Raw genomic sequence first — 18,067 nt, 5'->3', positions numbered from 1 at the left:
TGATTTTGTCACTTGAAAAATTTGTCAGCATTTTGTCAACTCTCGTGGTCCTGCACCTAATGGATGGACAAATGCTATAAAACATGGTCAATTGTAGAAAAAGTTCAGTAAGTAAAATCTCACCCAGAAATCAACCTTTTTTCTTTTCATCGCCTAAAACATCAACATGAGCGAAACAGCGAAACAGAAGAACAGATATGTTGTCCACGTGTGTGAGCGTTTTAAAATTGTCACTTCATTGTATTCCAGCGAAACACGAGGCACACGGGCGATAACTGGAAACTATTAGCACCCTAACTAGATTTTATTAGTATCGTTCAAAATATTCTTACAAAACTTCAACAACACTCCGTAGCGAATAAAGACCATTTGCAACAGAACAGTTTCGTAAAACAAGCGGAATAAATTGTAATTTCCGTTTTCTTTCTTTCTATCCCTTATCAGCTGTTCCGACCGGCGTTCAACACGAAACAAGCCAGCCCAAAACAACCGAGAACTATCGAAGAGGCAAACCAACCATTTCCACACTAATCATCATTCGTGAGCAGAGTGCGAAATTGAATGAACGCAATTCACGTTCGGCGCTGCTAACAGCTTCAATTAGTGATTGTAGCATCATCGCCAGACCCACCCAGCGGAACCACACAGCATCACATGCGAGATAGCATTATCTGGACGCTCCAGCAAGACTCCATTGAATTGACCGTTGTGGGTAGATGATACTAGCACAGGGAGGACCATCTGTCTGAAGCCTGATAGAAGATCCCCGTGCAGGCATTCGTAAAGATAAAGATGTTACTTGTAATATAATCAAGTTCGGATGCGCACCATTCCACTGCGAACGTAAATCATCGACAGGCATGTACGTTTGTAGAGTGAAAAGCAGTCGTCAGCGAACCGTCGATCAGGCTAGACATTCGAACAAGGGTGTCGCATGACGGCGTTGCAGCATTGCCATCGACCATGTCTGATGAAACTGCGGAGGTAAGCAAAAGTATTGAATGAAGCGCCTCGATGTTGTTCGATGTTTGTAGCGCAGTGTTGTTGTTGTTTAATTATAGCCGATCGACGGTGGTCAAATTCAGCGCAGAACGCAGACAGCTCGCAGCAATGGTAACGTAACGGAGCACCCGCCTTCGAATGGTGCACGGGCGGAACGATGGTACGAGAAAATATCCGTCGAACCATCGATGTTCCTGTACATGATGGCGTTCATGCTGACATCGGTGGTAGAGCAAGCGTTCTTTCTCTACAAGGCGTGCACGGTCGATCATGGGTATTCGCATGAAGTTTGCCTCAACATCGAGCAGTACCAGGACATTAAAAAGCAGGTCCAGGTGACGACTTCCACCTTCCATCAGTGGAACAACATTGCGATGTACGTGGTGCCGATCGTGCTGGCCCTGTTTCTCGGTGCCTGGTCGGACAGGCGGGGCCGCAAGCTGCCGCTGATTCTGGGTCTGATCGGTAAATTCATCTACTCCGTCATGATCGTGGTGAACACTCGCATGCCTTCGTGGCCGGTAGAGTATATCATCTACACAGCGACGATCCCGAGCGTACTGACCGGCGCCGACATTGCCATCTTTGCGTCGTGCTTCGCCTACATCTCGGACATTACCACCGTGGAGGAACGCACGCTGCGGATAACGATACTGGATGCCACGTACCTTAGCACAATGCCGATCGGTGTCGCCCTGGGCAACGTGATCTTTAACCACACGGGCAAATCCTACACCATCATGTTCGCCATCAATGCGTCGCTGCTAGCGTGCTCTATTGTTTACTCCGCGCTAAGACTGAAATCGCGCACCACCGAGCGCCAGTGTTCAATCCGTGAGCTGCCCTGGTACCGCATGCCGCTGGACTTTTTCGACCGGCAGCATGTGGTGCGGTCGGTGCGAACATTCGTACGGCATCGCACCATGCACCGGCGCACCTACATGTACCTGCTGATGGTGGCCATGTCCTTCTACACGTTCCAGCGCGACGAAAAGCCAAAAATGTATCTGTACACGCAGCTGCGCTTCAACTGGGACACGGATCTGTACAGCTACTTCAAAACGTACCAATCGGCCGCGTATGTTGTGATGATGTTTCTAGGAGTGCCACTGTTTACCAAGGTGCTCGGGCTGAAGGACACGCTTATCATCATGATTGGCGCGTTGGCACATGCGAGCGCACGGTTCGTGTATATCTTTGCGCAGGTCGGCTGGGTGCTGTACATCGGTGCGACCATCTCAAGCGTCGGTCCCGTCGTAGCGCCCGTGCTTCGCTCGATGATTTCGAAGATGGTGCCCACTACGGAGCGGGGCATTATATTTTCCTTCCTGTCCGTGTTCGACAATGCGGTACCGCTGTTCAGCGGTGTGCTCTACACGCAGGTGTACAATGCGTCGATCAACACCTATCCGCAGGCCATCTTCCTTCTCACGATGGGCACCCAGATGGTGGTGTTCTTCATTGCGCTGTAAGTGAATCTCAGTGTGCAGTGTGATAATCTTATGACCAATTTACGTGAGATCTATGTTTCTTATTTTGTCTTTGTAGCGCAATACACATTTCCCTCCGAGGACGTACGATGGAGGATGGCATACCGAGTGAAAAACCACCCGGCACGGGGCTGATCGATGAAGCGAAAGCGCCAGCGATCGATGATGAAGCGCCGGCCGTGTCTCAATCATAGAGAGGATACGGAGTATCGCGTTCGCGCAGTATGACGGATGATCGCGATGAGTGATAAGGCAGGCAGCTATTAGAAAGTGAAATGCTTCTAGTGATGGTTATCATCTCCACCGCCCCATTTACTAAACCATTTACATAAGAATTCAGTTAGTGCTACAGTGCCAACAAGGCTTTACTTTGAAATAGAGTAGTGGCGGTTGCCAACCCGTTGGTGACTTTTGTAAGAATTGCGCGTTTAGTTTTATACGGTGTCAAGCAACTCAGTAGCGATTAGCGTTACCCCTGTCCGCAAAGCAAGATCGCAGCGATTCCTCGGCAACGTGTGCGGTTTTGTGTGGTGGTACCGCCACCTGAGCAAACAATGTGATGCCCTTCTTCAGCAGTTCGATCGCTTCGTCCACGCGCTCGTCCTAGAGATGGAATGGGGGTTATAAAGAAAAGGGGCCCGATTAGTAACGGCGCGAATACTGAATCCCCAGCACGAAACTCCCCCCCACAATCGAAATGTTTGTGTGTGGTTCCATTGTTGTCATCCCGTTTTTCAACGTGGTACTACGTGGCTAAAGAATAGCTAAAGACGCATGTGGGGGTTTGGTATTGCAATGAACACATCTTAGGTATATACCTCCAACTGATGAGACTGTAGATAAATAGATAAAAGACGATTGCACTCGACATTACAAGACAGCACACTCGAAACATATAGGACACACAAACAGATAGTATGCTCTAAACAAATAAGGAAGTGGGATAGGCAACGCTTGGACAGTAGGAGGAAACACATACATCATTTAGCCGTATTAGATGACAGACTGGAGCTGAACACTAGGCGTTAACACATTGAGCGATTAACACTCCGGGGGACTGTCACTTACCGCCATCATTTCCGCACCGGCAGTGCACAGTTGATCGCTCGCCTCGAGCATTTTCACGCTCGCCTCCAGGTTGATCGGCTTCTTGCATTTGCCACACTTCACCGTACGCTGCGATGGTTTGGCCGGGTAGGCAAGCGCATTCCCACAGTCCGCGGTGGTGCAGCGCAACCGTGGCCTGGCCGGCAGCTTATCCATCTGTGGCCAATCCTCGGTGCACGCCCGGCAATCGCATTTAAACCAGTAGCGCGAACGCAGATTGCGCTGCCGCGTCGGTTTCGGCTGGCGCAGAAAGTGTGGACCATAGTTTTCCGGCACGACAGCACCGGCCGGTATCGGGCGGCTAGTGTGCAGTATCATCGAGGTACCGAGAAACGAGCGCGTTACGCCCGGATAGCACTCGTGGTTAAACATCGACGCGCCACGATAAATGCCGACCCCGATGTACTGCACCTTGGCCGTATCGAACCGATGTTCGCCGGTGATGCGCGTTTCGTACACCTCGTGGGCGTTGAACTGTAACGATTGTAGGGCGGCAAGCAGTACCGCACCGACCTTCAGCTCCTGTTCGGTCGGTTCCGGTGCTTCCGTTGTACGGCGGCCGAAGAATTCGGCTTTCTGCAGGCAGCGCAGCAGGAACGCGGTCATAAGCGTACGCTTGAAGTGATCCTCCGGGTCACGATGGGCGGTGTGGGCGCAAAACGTGTCACGCAACATTTGTCCCTCGGCGATCACCTGCTGGGGTGTGCCAGCCTGCGTGACCATGCGCAATGCCACGTGGCACAGGATGGACATGCCGGAACCGATCATTAGATCGAGATATTGGCACTCGAAGCGATGATACGTAGCACAAGCCTTATCCCGGCAGGCAATCGAGCAGAACGCAACACCGCAGCAATCCGGACAAGCGACGGGCGCTACCAATCTACCGAGAGTGAAGAGGATCGAGGGAAAATGGCAAGATCGAAAAGTATTCAACTCGCATCACTTACCGGCAGAAGCAAGCGTTACAGTGCGTTCCGAAGTATTTCGGATAGAGACAGGCGGCATAAGCCTGCTCGGTAAGAATAACCTCACCCGGACCGAGATCGGCCGCCGCGACCACGTAGCGACCGCGAGGATCCTCCTTACCACCGGCCAGCTTGATCTTGCTAGACGCACCAGCAATTTCGGTGCTTTCACCTTCACCGGCCAGCTTGGGTATGGTGCGTTCCACCTCAACCGACGGTGTCTCCTGCTTCAGCACACGCAAATCCTCCATATCTTCCCTGAGGCGCGTCAGGGCGTAATCGTTGTGTCCGGACAGCTGGTGAAAGAGCTTCGCCGCAACCTCAGCGCGCCCATTCTCACCCGAAACTTGTAAAAACAATGATTGAAACGGCGTAAGGTAACGATTTGCGAACGAAGTGACCGGCGGTCCCCTACTTACGCGCGTAACACTTGGCAACCCGGCCGTAATAGTCCGCGTTCTGTTTCACCGGTAGGCCACACTTGGAGGCAAGCTGCAGATCCTGCAGTGCCCGCTTACCATCCAGCATGCGTATGAAGACCTCGGCCCGTGTCCACAGGGCAAGCGCCAGCGTTAAACCCTTGTCGATGTAGCGATCCACACCCTGGCCAGGGGCACGCATTACCGCCTGGCAGGCCATGATGAGGGCCTGCTGCAGCTTGTTCTCGCCGAGCAGCTTTAGCGCCTGTTCGCGCCGCTGCCATGAAAACTTGGCATCCTTCGCCCGAAACACGGGCTCTACGTGCTCGAGCGTACCCTGCACCTCGTACGCAACGACCGGATCGTCGTAGATCAGGCGCAACCGTTCAGCGTCGGTCGGCACCTTCTGGTACACCTCCGTCAGCCAGTGGGCACCCCTGCCGGTAAAGTTTTCCGCCACCGACTGGTAAAACTCGCTGAAGAAACCTTCCTTCTGCGACTGGAGCGTTTTTTCGTTGCACAACGACGTAAACAGTGGATCGTTATCGATCGAGGTCATCGCGGTGCCGTACCGAAACGTGTGGATTGAACAACCTCCTCCAAAAACAAAAATCTGCCGTGTGGCGGACTTGGAATCACTCACTTCACTAAATCACTAAATTTAGAATGCATCTCCCGGCGTGTTGGCGGTGCTGACGATTCGTTAAACGGTTCCTATAGAGCGCGCAAGCGCTTTGCATATCCAAACGTCACATTGTGCTGTCCGGTAAAGCGACTGCGCAGAAGTTCTTGTTTACAAGCGCAAGTTGTTAAACAGAAACAACAGGACTCCACCAACTGGTTGGTTCTTCAACTCTCCTTTTCTCTATGTGATCGGACTATTTGGTTTACTGGAATTGCTGAGACTATATAGAAGCTGAGTCTATATAGAATACGCCTCTGAGACATAGTCCTGGTCCAAAACTGATGAAGCCCCTCTTAGCCGCGTTCTAGACGAAGATGCTCAGAAGGATTTTTGCCCACGTATGTATAGAAGGCCCGATGGCATGATGGTAGCGGCACCGGTCTTCACACGAACGGACTGGACCAAAATCCCATCCGGATCTCAACCCCCGTAGCAAGAAATGACTATATCCGGCTACTATGTAGTAAAATTAGTCATGTACCTGGGCAGGGTCCGGTGGGTCTGATCACACGTCATGAGAATGACACCGCACGACCCAGCCGAGGAAATGGAGGTTTAGAGGACTCCTGCTGCAGGCCAAAATAGAGTAGCGGTTGTAGCGCCGGATAAGTCAAGTATGCGTACCTTATTCTTTCAAACCAACCAACCAAACAGTCTGTGTCTGATGGATTCCCATCCTTCATGTACGTTGTAACCGTGTATCTGTTTTATTTCCTTGCTTTGCGTAAACCAACACGCGATTAATTCTGTGATTGTGTGGGTGCTTTCGCCTTGGCCCTCCATAGCATCGAATTAAATTCCATTCAGATATTTTGAACATCATGCCTGCCATCTTTGGTATAACCTGTTTAGTATTAGTACAATTCTGGCCGTTTTTATGTCCCCTTTGTATAGTTTGTCCTTTACTCCACTGCAACTGCAACAACATGCACCGTGTCTCCTCCCCGATACTAGCGATATATTTTGGTTTTGTTTGTTTGTTTGTTTTGTTATATTGATAATGATCTCACTATGCCGTTGCTGCTTCGGTGAGTATGTCGATTACTACACCCTCCCTCCCCCTTCCCCTTCCCCTCGCTTAAATTATGTGGCCCAATGTCATCCAACTTCTCGGAGACACCCGGCATCAACACTTTACATACATTTAGGCGGTGTAAAGCGGGATCCATTATGATATAGTAGTAGCTGCTGTAGTAGGTGGCAAATTTTGGTTTGTCCATCCTTGGTCGAGTAACATCCAATGCGCCGCCAGATTCGGACAAAGTACACGCACACATACAAATACACACACACACACACTTACATACATTATTATTTTCTTCAAGAAAAGTAAAATTCGAGAGATCGGTTCAAGTTTTGGTCTTTGTCCGGTTTTTTTTCCATGGCCACAGTGCAGCCGTGTTGTACGATTTTGCAACTAAAATTCCGGTACGGCATCGTCTGAGGGGCGTCAAAACATGTGTTCGAAAAATATATCCATCTGGTTCATCTGACCCATGGCCCGGTGGTTGGTCTCTAACACTTTCCCTAGCGCGTCCCCCTCCCTAACTCGTTTCGCGCATTGGTTCAGTTTTCTACGCGAGCTTTACAACTGTCCGCTCCGGCACGGCAAGATCGGCCTAATTGACTACTGCTAAGATGTTTTGCCCACACCCTTTGCTACACATTCTTCGATGCACATTCATCCGTGGTGTTGGTAACGGCTACTACACACCAAACCAACGCTACTTTCCCCAATGGAATGGAACTAAAGCTTTCCGGGTAGAATTCGAGTCGATTGTGTTTGGCTGTTGCTTAGGATTGACCGCGGACGCGTTTAATGAACTTACAATTATTGAAGCACTCGTTAAGTAAGTGTTCGAGTTTATAATACTGATAACAACGATTCGATCGTGTCGCTTTGCCGGTTCGGTTATGCTCAGCAGCCTGTATCACGCAAACATTAATATTAATATATCCGCTAGGGGAAGGAGTTCGTACGAACTCGTTTGCCGTGATTGTACGGCAAGGAATTCGAACGTGTTGATCTACACAATCCCATGCCGCCCTCGTTTCGTTCGTTAAGTGATAGGTGCTGTGCACGGTCGCATCAAAATGATATCCATAACCAGGAACTAGAAACATTCACTAACAATACCTACAAGCCAGCGAGTGCTTTCACCTTTCTGCCAACAGAATAGTGTTGATATGTTCTGTTCAAATGCTTCCACATTGTGCCACGGTGCTCGTGGGGGAGGGATAGAATAATGTCACCCTAACGCGTTATAAAATAGACTCTTCGTGGGTTTTTTGTTTTGGTACTGCGGCGGCGGTGCCTGATCTAGTTGCTTTGCTCTTTTGCCAAACCCGGCATCAGGTAGGTGATCATCGTGCCCTTGCCCTTCACGTTGACCGTGCCACGGCAGGTTAGATTGTAGCCCTTATCCTTCACTATCTGATAGACATCTTCCGTCACCTGGATGTGGTCCATCAGCCCGGTCGAATCCATCCGCGAGGCGACGTTCACCGCATTGCCCCAGATGTCGTACTGTGGCTTCCGGGTGCCAATAACACCCGCCACCACTGGTCCTATGTTGATACCTGTTGGACAGCGGAACAATGAGATATTACTTGCTCTTAATCATCCGATGCATGCTTGTTGCGTACCGATACGCATCCGGAAGTTGTTAAAGGAATGTTCGTTGACGTCCGTTATCTTCTGGAACAGCTCGAGCGCGTAGTCCATCATGGCGATGACATGCTGGAAATCGTTCTTGTCGCAGCTGTTCGCCGTCAGCCCGGATGCAGCCATATACGTCGAGCCGGTCGTTTTGATCTTCTCCACGTAGCGGAACTGCTCCAGCCCGAGCAGCTCGTCAAAGTCGACTATAATTTCGTTGAGCAGACGCAAACACTCGACACCTTCGTTGTTTCCCTCCAGCTCGATGTAGAATTCGGAAAAGTTTGGTATCGATGCGAACATTACGCATACCGTGTCGCATTGTTCGTGATAGATTTCCTAAAATACAAATTTAATGTTATAAATGGATTACAAAATGAATGAACTCTGCCTTGGCTAAATATCGCTTGGAAATATGCATTTTTTTTTTTTTGCTTACGGTACGATATACTTTAGAGGTTAGCGATACAGAAGAACGTCCTTTCAAACTTTAATGCTTCTTTCCTCATTGCAAACTTACCTCGATGTTTTTCTCACGCATAAGAAAATGATCTGCCACATGGACCGGTAAGATGTTGGCCAGCAGTTTGCGGTTGTAGGCCTGCAGATGTTCCATGTCTTCCTTTTCTTCCGTCGCCTGCAGCTTCCAGATGAAGTCGAGCCGGCGCGTTATCTCCGTCTGCTGGCTGTGCATGATCTGACCGATCACAAACACCACCAGGAACGCTACGTCGATTAGAAATCTTTCCGTCGTAAGAAACCTGTCCGGGAAAAAAGAGTGAGAAAAAAAAACAATGAGAAACAAGAAGGATTAAAAATTGAAATAACACGTGTTTAATTTTCATAGCGTAGGCAAAGCAATATTTGAAAAATTCTCTGCACGATTGCCAGCGCCACCTATTGGGCAATACCAAAAGCTATTGAAAATGCGTTCGTTTTTTAACGGTATTAGAGGATGAGCGCGCTGAGTAAGAGTGAGTGAGTAAGTTGAAACCTTCGAGATCACTGTGTAAGAGTGAGTAAAATTGTTTTATCACTCCTTTTGAATTAAAATGATTCTGTAGGCGTGTTTAACTATTCTTTATAAATTTTTAATATATTATTTGTTTTAATCACAACATTTTTGATATGCGTTTAAATATATATCCTTCTTCTAAAGGAGGTCGCTCTGACGGGTTTGACAGTATGCAATGCAATGAGGATGGGCAAGCAAATCAGCTCTTGAAACTTGCTCTTCTGGTATTGGAAATCCCAGTAATCCCTCCTGGCAGCATGATACCCCGGAGTTATGTTTAGAAGAAGGATATATATTTAAACGCATATCAAATATGTTGAAATTAAAACAAATGATATATTGGAAAATTTATAAAGAATAATTAATCACGCGTACAGAATCATTTCAATCCAAAAGGAGTGGTAAAACAGTTTTACTCATTCTTACAGAGTGATTATAATCCAAAGAGTGCTAAAACAATTTTACCTACTCCGGAGTGAGTTTCTAGTCAGCACAGAGAGTGAAAGTGAGTATAATCGCAAAAGAGTGGTAAAACACTAATGCGGTGTAATACTTTTTAATGAATCTCAAAAGAGTGAGTAAAGGTTTCAAATCTTTAAACCCGCTCCTTGACTCTGATTCAAATCATTGAAAAGATTGCTTATTCTCATCTCTAATCGGGATATGTATCCGGATTGATGTTTGGAAGCAAACATGAATCATATAAGTAAAATGTGTTGGCTCGCTGTCTTGTTCTCAAACACACATGAAACTTGAAATGCTATTCTATTCATAGACACGAATAGAAAACATATTTTCTGACAATCATTTGAGTGTGAATGGACTACCACGTCATTATTTACCGTATGTTACAATTGATAGCAAAGTTTTAAAACGTGTCAATCACTAATTCGAAATATTTTAAATTGAATAATTACGACGTGAGGAGTTCGCTTCGAACAGGATATGTTCGGCGTACACCAAGGCAATGCGGGCAAGCGCCGTAGTTAATTGAGCTATAATCCTACTAATGGCTATATTACGATCACCCTACTGCTGCATTCTCGCAGTTCCTTTACTTTTCGACGTTCCAATCGTGCGAGCTCAATCCATACCGCGGTCGGATATCGCGCTCGCGTACGTGCGCTGCATCGAATATGCTTCGCCGATACAGATAAACCCGCAGGCTGCGTACAGTTAGCAAGTAAATTAGCTTTCCGGCTTGTTTGTGGTTTTGTTATGGTTGCGGTCAACTGGTCGCGGTGTAATTAGTAACTGATGAGCGTATTTTCCACCATTTCCAATAATCCTCAAACAGTTGGGTAATGGGAGGGGCGTTTCTGGCTCGAGGTTGATTTACCAGGCAACATGAATAGGAACGTTCAGTAATACACGGGGTTAGTGAGAAATCTTCCAATCGAACGCAAATTGCACTAATAGATTGCCCTTTGTCTCGCTATGGGGAAGCTACAATGCCTCACAACACACAGTTTAGTGTTATACAATAACGTTGTTGGAGGTTGGAACTGGTTGAAATCAAATAACGTTAATTGGTATTACCCGAACATCTCATAAAAACAAGGAAAAGTTTAAAGACTTTAAAAATAAACGCTTTAAATTACCGTTGAGAATTAAGTCACATCCGACAAACATCAACAGTATAATGACTTAAAATCAGATTGAACCATTCAATGAAGAACACACACGCACCCACACAACCAAAAAAACATGAAAATTCCCTGCACATACAAAAGGAAAGACAAAAATAAAGAAAACCCCCGGCTTAATCTCTCCGAGCAACAGACAAAATTAATGAATCACTTCCGATGCCAGCATTATTGATACGGAAGAGCTTGCGGAGTGGCCGGAAAAAAAACTTTTCCCCAAGGGTGATTAACAAGCTAAAAGGTGAATTTTTTAAAGTCATTCTCTTCATTTACTCCCTGATTCCCCGTTTGGCCCGAACTTCCCTCTTCCCGCTCCACCGATTGCCCGATTTGGCGACTAATGCCGATGGTAGAATTGATGGTCACCGACGTGGAAGCAATGGCTGTTATATCCACATTATTAAGTTGATCGAGGAAGTTTTTAATCCTCGCCGCACCGGGAAAGCTTTCCACGCGAAAGGTGCCAGTTATACGGGACGTTAAAACGGGGCTCTGTGGTAAGGGGGAAAAAACGAAATCTGAAGGGCACAAAAAAAAAACACATTCTTCTCCGATATCCATCCGGTTTCCCGATTGATGCTGCAGGAGGAGTAAAGGGCAAAGTTTATCGAAATGCTAACACCGACTCCCGATCGAGCCGAGAAGGAGAGAACTTTGGAATGATTGGGAATGAAGTTAGGCAGTAGAAAAAAGGAGATAATCCGACGCACCTTGGGCGGAAGTGGAAGGAGTTTTGTTTGTAATTATGATTTAATTTTAATCCTCGCAGATCGATCAAGCTGTCTTTCGTGTTTAAGTTATGCAGGAAGGATTCTTTCGTTTACATTTGTTCCAGTTCTCATTAGTCACGGTTTTTAATTGGAGTGTATCGCGAAGGAAAGGTTTTTTAAGCACCCGAAGTACCCAGTAACATTCTAGATAAGAGATTTCTTTACATGAAGTCCAGTCCAGCCGATTGAACAATAATAATGTTTAATATTATATTGCGTTTAATCAACAGCACAGTTCGTCGAAAATTATAAAATAAATTACTGCTTAAAATCTTGCAAATAATCCGGAGGAATTTTCCGTAGCAGAACGGTTGATTGATAGACTTCATAGGAAATCGTGATATTGTTAAAACATTATTGAACAATGATTATTCTCGTTACATTTCAACAGAAAGCAACCCTATTAGCGACCTTGAACGTTATGACTCGGTGCTATGCATATAACCACTTTAGCACACTGTACATTATGCGCTTTAAATTAATAATGTGTCCAAACGATACGATTTCCATACGCATTCAACTGCACACATTCAATTTCCGCTTCCCCGAAAGGTTCCGAAATTACCAATTCGATTTGCGGTAAACCCACATCGATACATTACCGTACCTTCCTGTTCGCACACGTAGAGTGTGCAGCTTGTTGTTTGTTTTTTTTTTCTACAGCAAAATCGTACCTTCTCCGAACTTACCATGGTTCGCAGTGACGGTCGAAGATGAGTGCCAGCACGATGACGGACGTAATGTACAGCACGAGTATGACAATAAGCAGCAAGATTTTGAATAGAATTTTTATAAACTGATGCACCGCACAGGTGAGTAAGGCAAGCAAGGTAAGCAATAGCAGAATCTGTAAAGGAATGATTGAAACAAGTAAAGTAAATTTCAAAAACACTACAGTGTCGGTGGACTCTCCGCGGTGCATGAACGATCAACACTTACATTAATAATTTTCGACTCCTTACAATTACTAGGCCGAACGAGCGGGTACTCGTCGTAAAGTGAAAGATAGAAAATTAAAGTCTGCAAAAGGTAAAATAGCGCATGTGAAAGAGAACGGTTAAAGAACGCATCATCCAATGGCCCAGGCTTACCAGTTTGTAGTAAGATAAACATATCACAGTAATGACGACGCAGAGCGATATCACTTGAGCTATTTCACGGTGGCCGTGAATTTTTTGTGACAATCCACGAAAGAATGTGGACACTTTCTGCAATTGGAGGATGGGGCGAGATTCAGTCATTTGTGTTGCTAATTTTAAACGGATTGCTATCCAGTGATGTTACCATATCTTCCCGTGTGAACACCGGAACGCAGGACACCAACAGGGTAAGCGATAATATCCCATACACCCAGTAGCTGTAGTGATCCCTGTGAAATGAGAATTTCGTATCTCTATGAGAGCTGGAGTCGAAAGCGAAAACAAAAAAATACAGATCGTTACTTACATTGAAAACACCAGCACCTGTATCGACATGATGCCCAGAAAGATAATGATGCTGCAGTAGAAGTAAACGTTCAGCATCGGATCCGGTTCGAGACAATACTTTCGCTCGATGTCATCCTTGATGAACGTCAGATGGAACCGCTTGCAGTGGTCGAGCCGCAACCGATCAATGCTGCGGGCGTCGATCGCCTTGATCAGATACTCGTTCACCTCCTCCTCGGTGCTTTTCGGTTCGGTTTTGTCATTGAAGCCCATCTTCGACCAGTGGCCCATCATGCGCAACTCCTTGGAGATGTTGCCATTAACAGACGACGACTGTTTCGACATGGTGTGCTGTGAAAGGAAATGGTTTAGCTCCTGAATAGAACCGTGGAAGACGTTACCTGCGACAACACCTACCGGTCGATACGATGCATCCTTCGGCACGATCAGATACGTTTGGATCTGATGGTCCTTGAGATAGCTGTTCCGGTCCGCACCACGACCCTCCTCGACATCGTAATGATCACCAAGGCAACGGAGCGTTTCCTTGGTGATGTGCACCCGGCCGGGAACACCACCACTCTCCATGTAGTTCGCAAGCGTCACATCGTTGGACCACACATCAAACTGCCACTTTCGCAATCCAAGCACGCCGCAGTGTACACGCCCCGTATGGATACCGACGCGCATGTTCACATTGACCGCCATAACTTCACGCACCAGTGCAATCGCATCGATCATGTCCAGGCCCATCTCAACCGCGCACAGTGCGTGATCTGGCCGGGCCTCGGGCAATCCCGACACGCAGTAATAACAGTCGCCGAGTAGCTTGATGCGCAGACAGTGATGCTCCTGCGCCAGGCGGTCAAACCGTGCGAACAGTTCGTTCAGCAGCCGTACCAACTCCTCGGCCGTGCACTGATCGCTCAGGCTGGTGAAGCCGCAGATGTCCGCGAACAGTATGCTAACGTTCTCGTGACGCTGGATGTAGATTTTGTGGAACTGAGCCTCCCGCGGTTGTCCGGCGATATCGTTCTTCATCTCCATCGCGACGTGCCGTGGCAGAACGGACAGCAGCAGCTGTTCCTGCTTCTGGTTTTCGCGCTGGATCTTTAGCCGTGCTTCGACGCACTGGCGCGTTTCCATGAATGCCTTTCGCTGGGACTTTTCCTTCGGCCAGTGCAGTAGTATGCCGGTCGCGTTCGTACAGGCCAGTGTGATCAGATCACAGTATAGCTGTGGGTTTGGAGAAGAAGGAACGCATGATGTGAATGGATCTTGCCAAATAAGCGGAACACTCCCTGTCGTAACCTACCACGTCCATGTCGTCGGACTCGTTCATGTAGAACATTAGCACGATGTGCGAAATGGACAGCAAGCTGCCACCAACAACGGCCTCGCGAAGTCGTATCGGCAGCATCGTGTAGATGATGTAGATGGCAATCACCGTACATCCACCAGACGAGGTGAACTTTCTGAGAAACACATGAGTACATCAAATACCAATCAAGATTTTGTATCGAAGTTTTAGAATCAAGCAAATAAGGAGAGCATTGCCATTGCCTAATACTCATACTCACTTCGCCGAGGTGGTGAAGCTGAAGCACACGTCCAGCACGAGCAGCGTCACCATAATGACGTACGACACCTGGAACAGGTAGATCTCGTTGATGCGCTGCTTGTACAGACACATCAGCAGCAGCGCGTACACGGTCGCACACACGCCGAGCACGATGATCTGGGTCATGTTGTCCTTCAGCAGCGTGAAGTAGTCGCGATTGCACAGCGGAATTTCGCCATCCTCCGAGTAATCGCTGCTGACGTTGACCGGGGGCGTCGGGTACGTACTACTCACCGAACCGTACGCTTCGCTTCCGGTGTCCGCCGGCTCGCGGCTACTGTCGGTAGTGGTATACTTCCGCCTTTTGTCTCCGTCGTCCAGCACGTTCTGCTTATCGTGCACCGTGCTGTCAGCTGCACTTTCCGCGACGTAGCCATTGTCGTGCCCGGTGGACTCGACATTATTTCTAGCACCGAAGGAAGAATTAAATGGACAGAACAAAAAAAATGTGTAATGCATGATCTGAGCAGAACCGTACTGAAGCGATGAATAGAATTAGAGTGACGGCCGTTGATGAGCTGTCTACCGTTCATACATACTCTCGTTCAACAATGCGTGGACAGGTGGGCCATTTTCCTGGGACGCATTTTTTTTTTATAAACTCTTCTCAATTATCGCATCTTATGATGGCCATTGGGATAGATTGTTCAAGCGTACGGTTCGCAAAAATGTGTATAATCATTCTTCCCGAGGTCCCATAACTGCGCCGGACAAGAACAAACCAACCGGCTCGATTATTTTGTCCGGGGTAACAGGTGGAACTGTCGTGTAATAATGGATGGACCTTTCGAAAGGTTTGATACCGATGCTGACTATGAAGAAGGTAGCCCGAGTAGATTAGAGTGGCCGTATTATCACCATGACAAGGGTTTTTCTCGCCAATAAAGCAAAATGAAATGCAAGGAACATGAGAAAGATGTTCACCGCTTTTTACGATTATTACTTCTGACCGGTGTGCATCCTTTAACCCGCTCTCCTGCCGCCCACCTCTGCCATCCCCACTTCCACCTCCCCATCTTGCGATTAATTAGGGCTTCATCGGAATGACGAAGCTTCAGTCGGTACAGTGTTGCCGTATGTCGTGCCGCTCCGTGCCGAGATGAAGCACATTATCCGTGGGCGTGCGACATCACGAACGGCGAACCACTTAAGGACACTTCATTCGCCGTGAAACGGAAGCAACATGTTGTGCTCCGTTTGCGGTAACACAACGGAACAGTGTCACCTAGGAAGGCGCGCCGTTTATCATGATTAATTACGACAATTTCGGTCATAATTTTGTACACTCTGACCCCGGAAGGTTGGGCGTAGGTGCGGTACCTACTGTGGAACAAGGCGCGAGAAAGTGAGATTTCGGGGTTTTTCGGTATCCAGTTGCCATGCGAAGCAACCGAAACCGCGCTAATTAAGACGAAACCAGCAGAAACAGCTGCTGGTTGGTTACGGTATGGCCCTAAATGTGGTCCGGCGAGCTAATCCCGTCCGACCGGCCTTTCAGTCAGGTCGGTAATCGGTATTTATTGTCAAACCGACAGCTTTCTTGGCCTGGGCTGAAAATTTCCTATTTTAAGTTAAACGGCAGTAAAGGGGACGCTGTGCTTTAATTTCATTTGAGGAGTAGCCTTCCGGAAGGAAAGTTTTGCCATTCATCTGCTGAAACTTTAAACTTCTTCGAATGGATGTACCTAGGGTCCAATTACTGTCATATCGTGTTTATAGTTAGTGGATTTATAAAGCGTAGTACCGTTTGTAGTATTTTGTGTCACGGAATGCTGGTAAGCTCTGGTTGCCTAATTAGACAGACATTCCTTTCAGATAATTTCATACTACATAGATCTTTAGCTAAGAGCAATGCTAACAGAAGTAAACTGTTGGGACAACAGAGCTACGTTTCTGTAAAGGAAAACCAAAAATCTTATGTATGTAAATTTAGAACACAATACTATGTTAATCCGAAATTTATGAATAAAAATGTGATTATTTGATTTTTAGCAATAGAAAACAACACCACCGCACGAAATTATTCCAAGTTGTTAAGTATGTGCGTACTAGGATAGGATAGGATTTTAGGACAAACAAAGGATAAAAGGATAAAAGGATAATTTCCCTTCGTTCATCTTTTTCACACTTGGTTTTCCACAGCACACCGTTTCCCGGAAGAGCACTGATTAATCACCGTAGATTTATTTTGAATGCACACGATTTTTCGGAAAAATAAAACAATATTGAAAAAAATTGCGTTTATAAACTCGGGTTAGGATGGTGCGTCGAGCGCAATCTTTTACTCATTTACTAATTTTTAAACCTACTTCAGCATGTTCATCACCCGTGATCGGACACTTCGATCGGAAAGAAATTTTATCGCGAAAATCGAAAAAGTAACAGGAGCGAAGAACCCGCGTGGAGGTAACATTTTATTAATTTTCAAACCGACTTCAGCAGCCTTGATCGCACACTTTGATCGGACGGAAAATTTATCCCGAAAATCGAAAAAGGGGAAAAGATTTTTGAATTCCCCCCATAGGTTCTGAAACTACATCGGACATTTTAGTTGCAATATGGGCTCAAATTGGTCATGGATGGGAAACATTGAAAATTTGTTTAAGTTTTTGTTTCCGTTGCTCTAATAGTTAAAAGCAATGCTGTTAATGAAAATTATAATAAATTACGTTCATATGTTTTTTTCAATTTTATATTTAAAGCGATGGACTTTCAAAATATAAATGATATCTCAATGATTATTATAAAACTAACAACATAAGAAATGTTATAAATCTTTTACTACATAACTTAAATGGAAAAACAGTGTTATAACATGTTTTTAATTAGTTTTTGATAAAATTTATCATTAATACATTCTAGCACAAAAGATTACTATTCATTTAAATAAATTAATTGAGGAATTCAAGAGAGATGAAGCATACTATCCTACTCATCTATTTCACTTACGAAAGCGATCGTGCTCATGAGTTCGATAGTATGCGAATCCGTAATAAATTATTAAAAATAATGCTGAAAAAGAAATTGATATTTACGTGTATCTATTTATGTTTTAAATCCGTGCATAAATAAATTTTAAACAATGAGTATAAGAGCGTTCCTTTAGTTTAGGCGTTTAGTTTGTTGTTATAATTTAGCTTCAAATCTGCTGCTTTTCATTTCACTCGCAACAGCCATGCCTTTCAAACCGTGCCAGCGTTAATCCGGCTTTCGTGTTGTTTTGACCGACAAATTCTACCATTTTGTCTTTCCTTGCTC

The 18,067-nt window shown here is 46.3% G+C and overlaps 3 protein-coding genes across 4 annotated transcripts in view; 1 reads left to right on the top strand and 2 right to left on the bottom strand.

Moving 5' to 3' along the window:
* The first annotated feature begins 347 nt into the window (after window positions 1–347).
* On the top strand, window positions 348–4,127 carry LOC128296866 (proton-coupled folate transporter). Its single transcript, XM_053032379.1, has 3 exons — window positions 348–984; window positions 1,062–2,470; window positions 2,551–4,127. Exons 1-3 carry the CDS (start codon window positions 964–966, stop codon window positions 2,684–2,686), a joined length of 1,566 nt encoding a protein of 521 aa, XP_052888339.1. The 5' UTR covers window positions 348–963; the 3' UTR covers window positions 2,687–4,127.
* On the bottom strand, window positions 2,946–5,591 carry LOC128296865 (SET and MYND domain-containing protein 4). 2 transcript variants are annotated; one of them, XM_053032377.1, is made up of 5 exons: window positions 4,987–5,591; window positions 4,550–4,913; window positions 3,561–4,482; window positions 3,311–3,325; window positions 2,946–3,095 (listed from the first exon to the last, which is right to left on the bottom strand). In XM_053032377.1, the coding sequence occupies exons 1-5, from the start codon at window positions 5,543–5,545 to the stop codon at window positions 2,946–2,948; spliced, it is 2,010 nt and encodes a 669-aa protein (XP_052888337.1). In that variant the 5' UTR covers window positions 5,546–5,591. The 2 variants fall into 2 exon arrangements, with proteins under 2 accessions (XP_052888337.1, XP_052888338.1); XM_053032378.1 differs by lacking the exon at window positions 3,311–3,325.
* A 1,113-nt stretch (window positions 5,592–6,704) lies between these two features.
* Window positions 6,705–18,067, bottom strand: part of LOC128296863 (adenylate cyclase type 6) — an 80,661-nt gene continuing 69,298 nt past the window's right edge. The window contains exons 8-18 of the mRNA XM_053032371.1: window positions 14,769–15,215; window positions 14,504–14,663; window positions 13,606–14,424; window positions 13,208–13,539; window positions 13,046–13,130; window positions 12,853–12,969; window positions 12,701–12,781; window positions 12,451–12,608; window positions 8,851–9,091; window positions 8,318–8,669; window positions 6,705–8,251 (exon numbers count right to left, since the gene is read on the bottom strand). Of these exons, the coding sequence (XP_052888331.1) occupies window positions 7,992–8,251; window positions 8,318–8,669; window positions 8,851–9,091; window positions 12,451–12,608; window positions 12,701–12,781; window positions 12,853–12,969; window positions 13,046–13,130; window positions 13,208–13,539; window positions 13,606–14,424; window positions 14,504–14,663; window positions 14,769–15,215 (3,052 nt within the window). The 3' untranslated portion in view covers window positions 6,705–7,991. The remainder of the gene's footprint in view (window positions 8,252–8,317; window positions 8,670–8,850; window positions 9,092–12,450; window positions 12,609–12,700; window positions 12,782–12,852; window positions 12,970–13,045; window positions 13,131–13,207; window positions 13,540–13,605; window positions 14,425–14,503; window positions 14,664–14,768; window positions 15,216–18,067) is intronic.

Source organism: Anopheles moucheti, chromosome 2, assembly GCF_943734755.1.
Source record: "Anopheles moucheti chromosome 2, idAnoMoucSN_F20_07, whole genome shotgun sequence".
NCBI lineage: Eukaryota > Metazoa > Arthropoda > Insecta > Diptera > Culicidae > Anopheles > Anopheles moucheti.
This window is presented reverse-complemented; position numbering and strand designations above follow the sequence as displayed.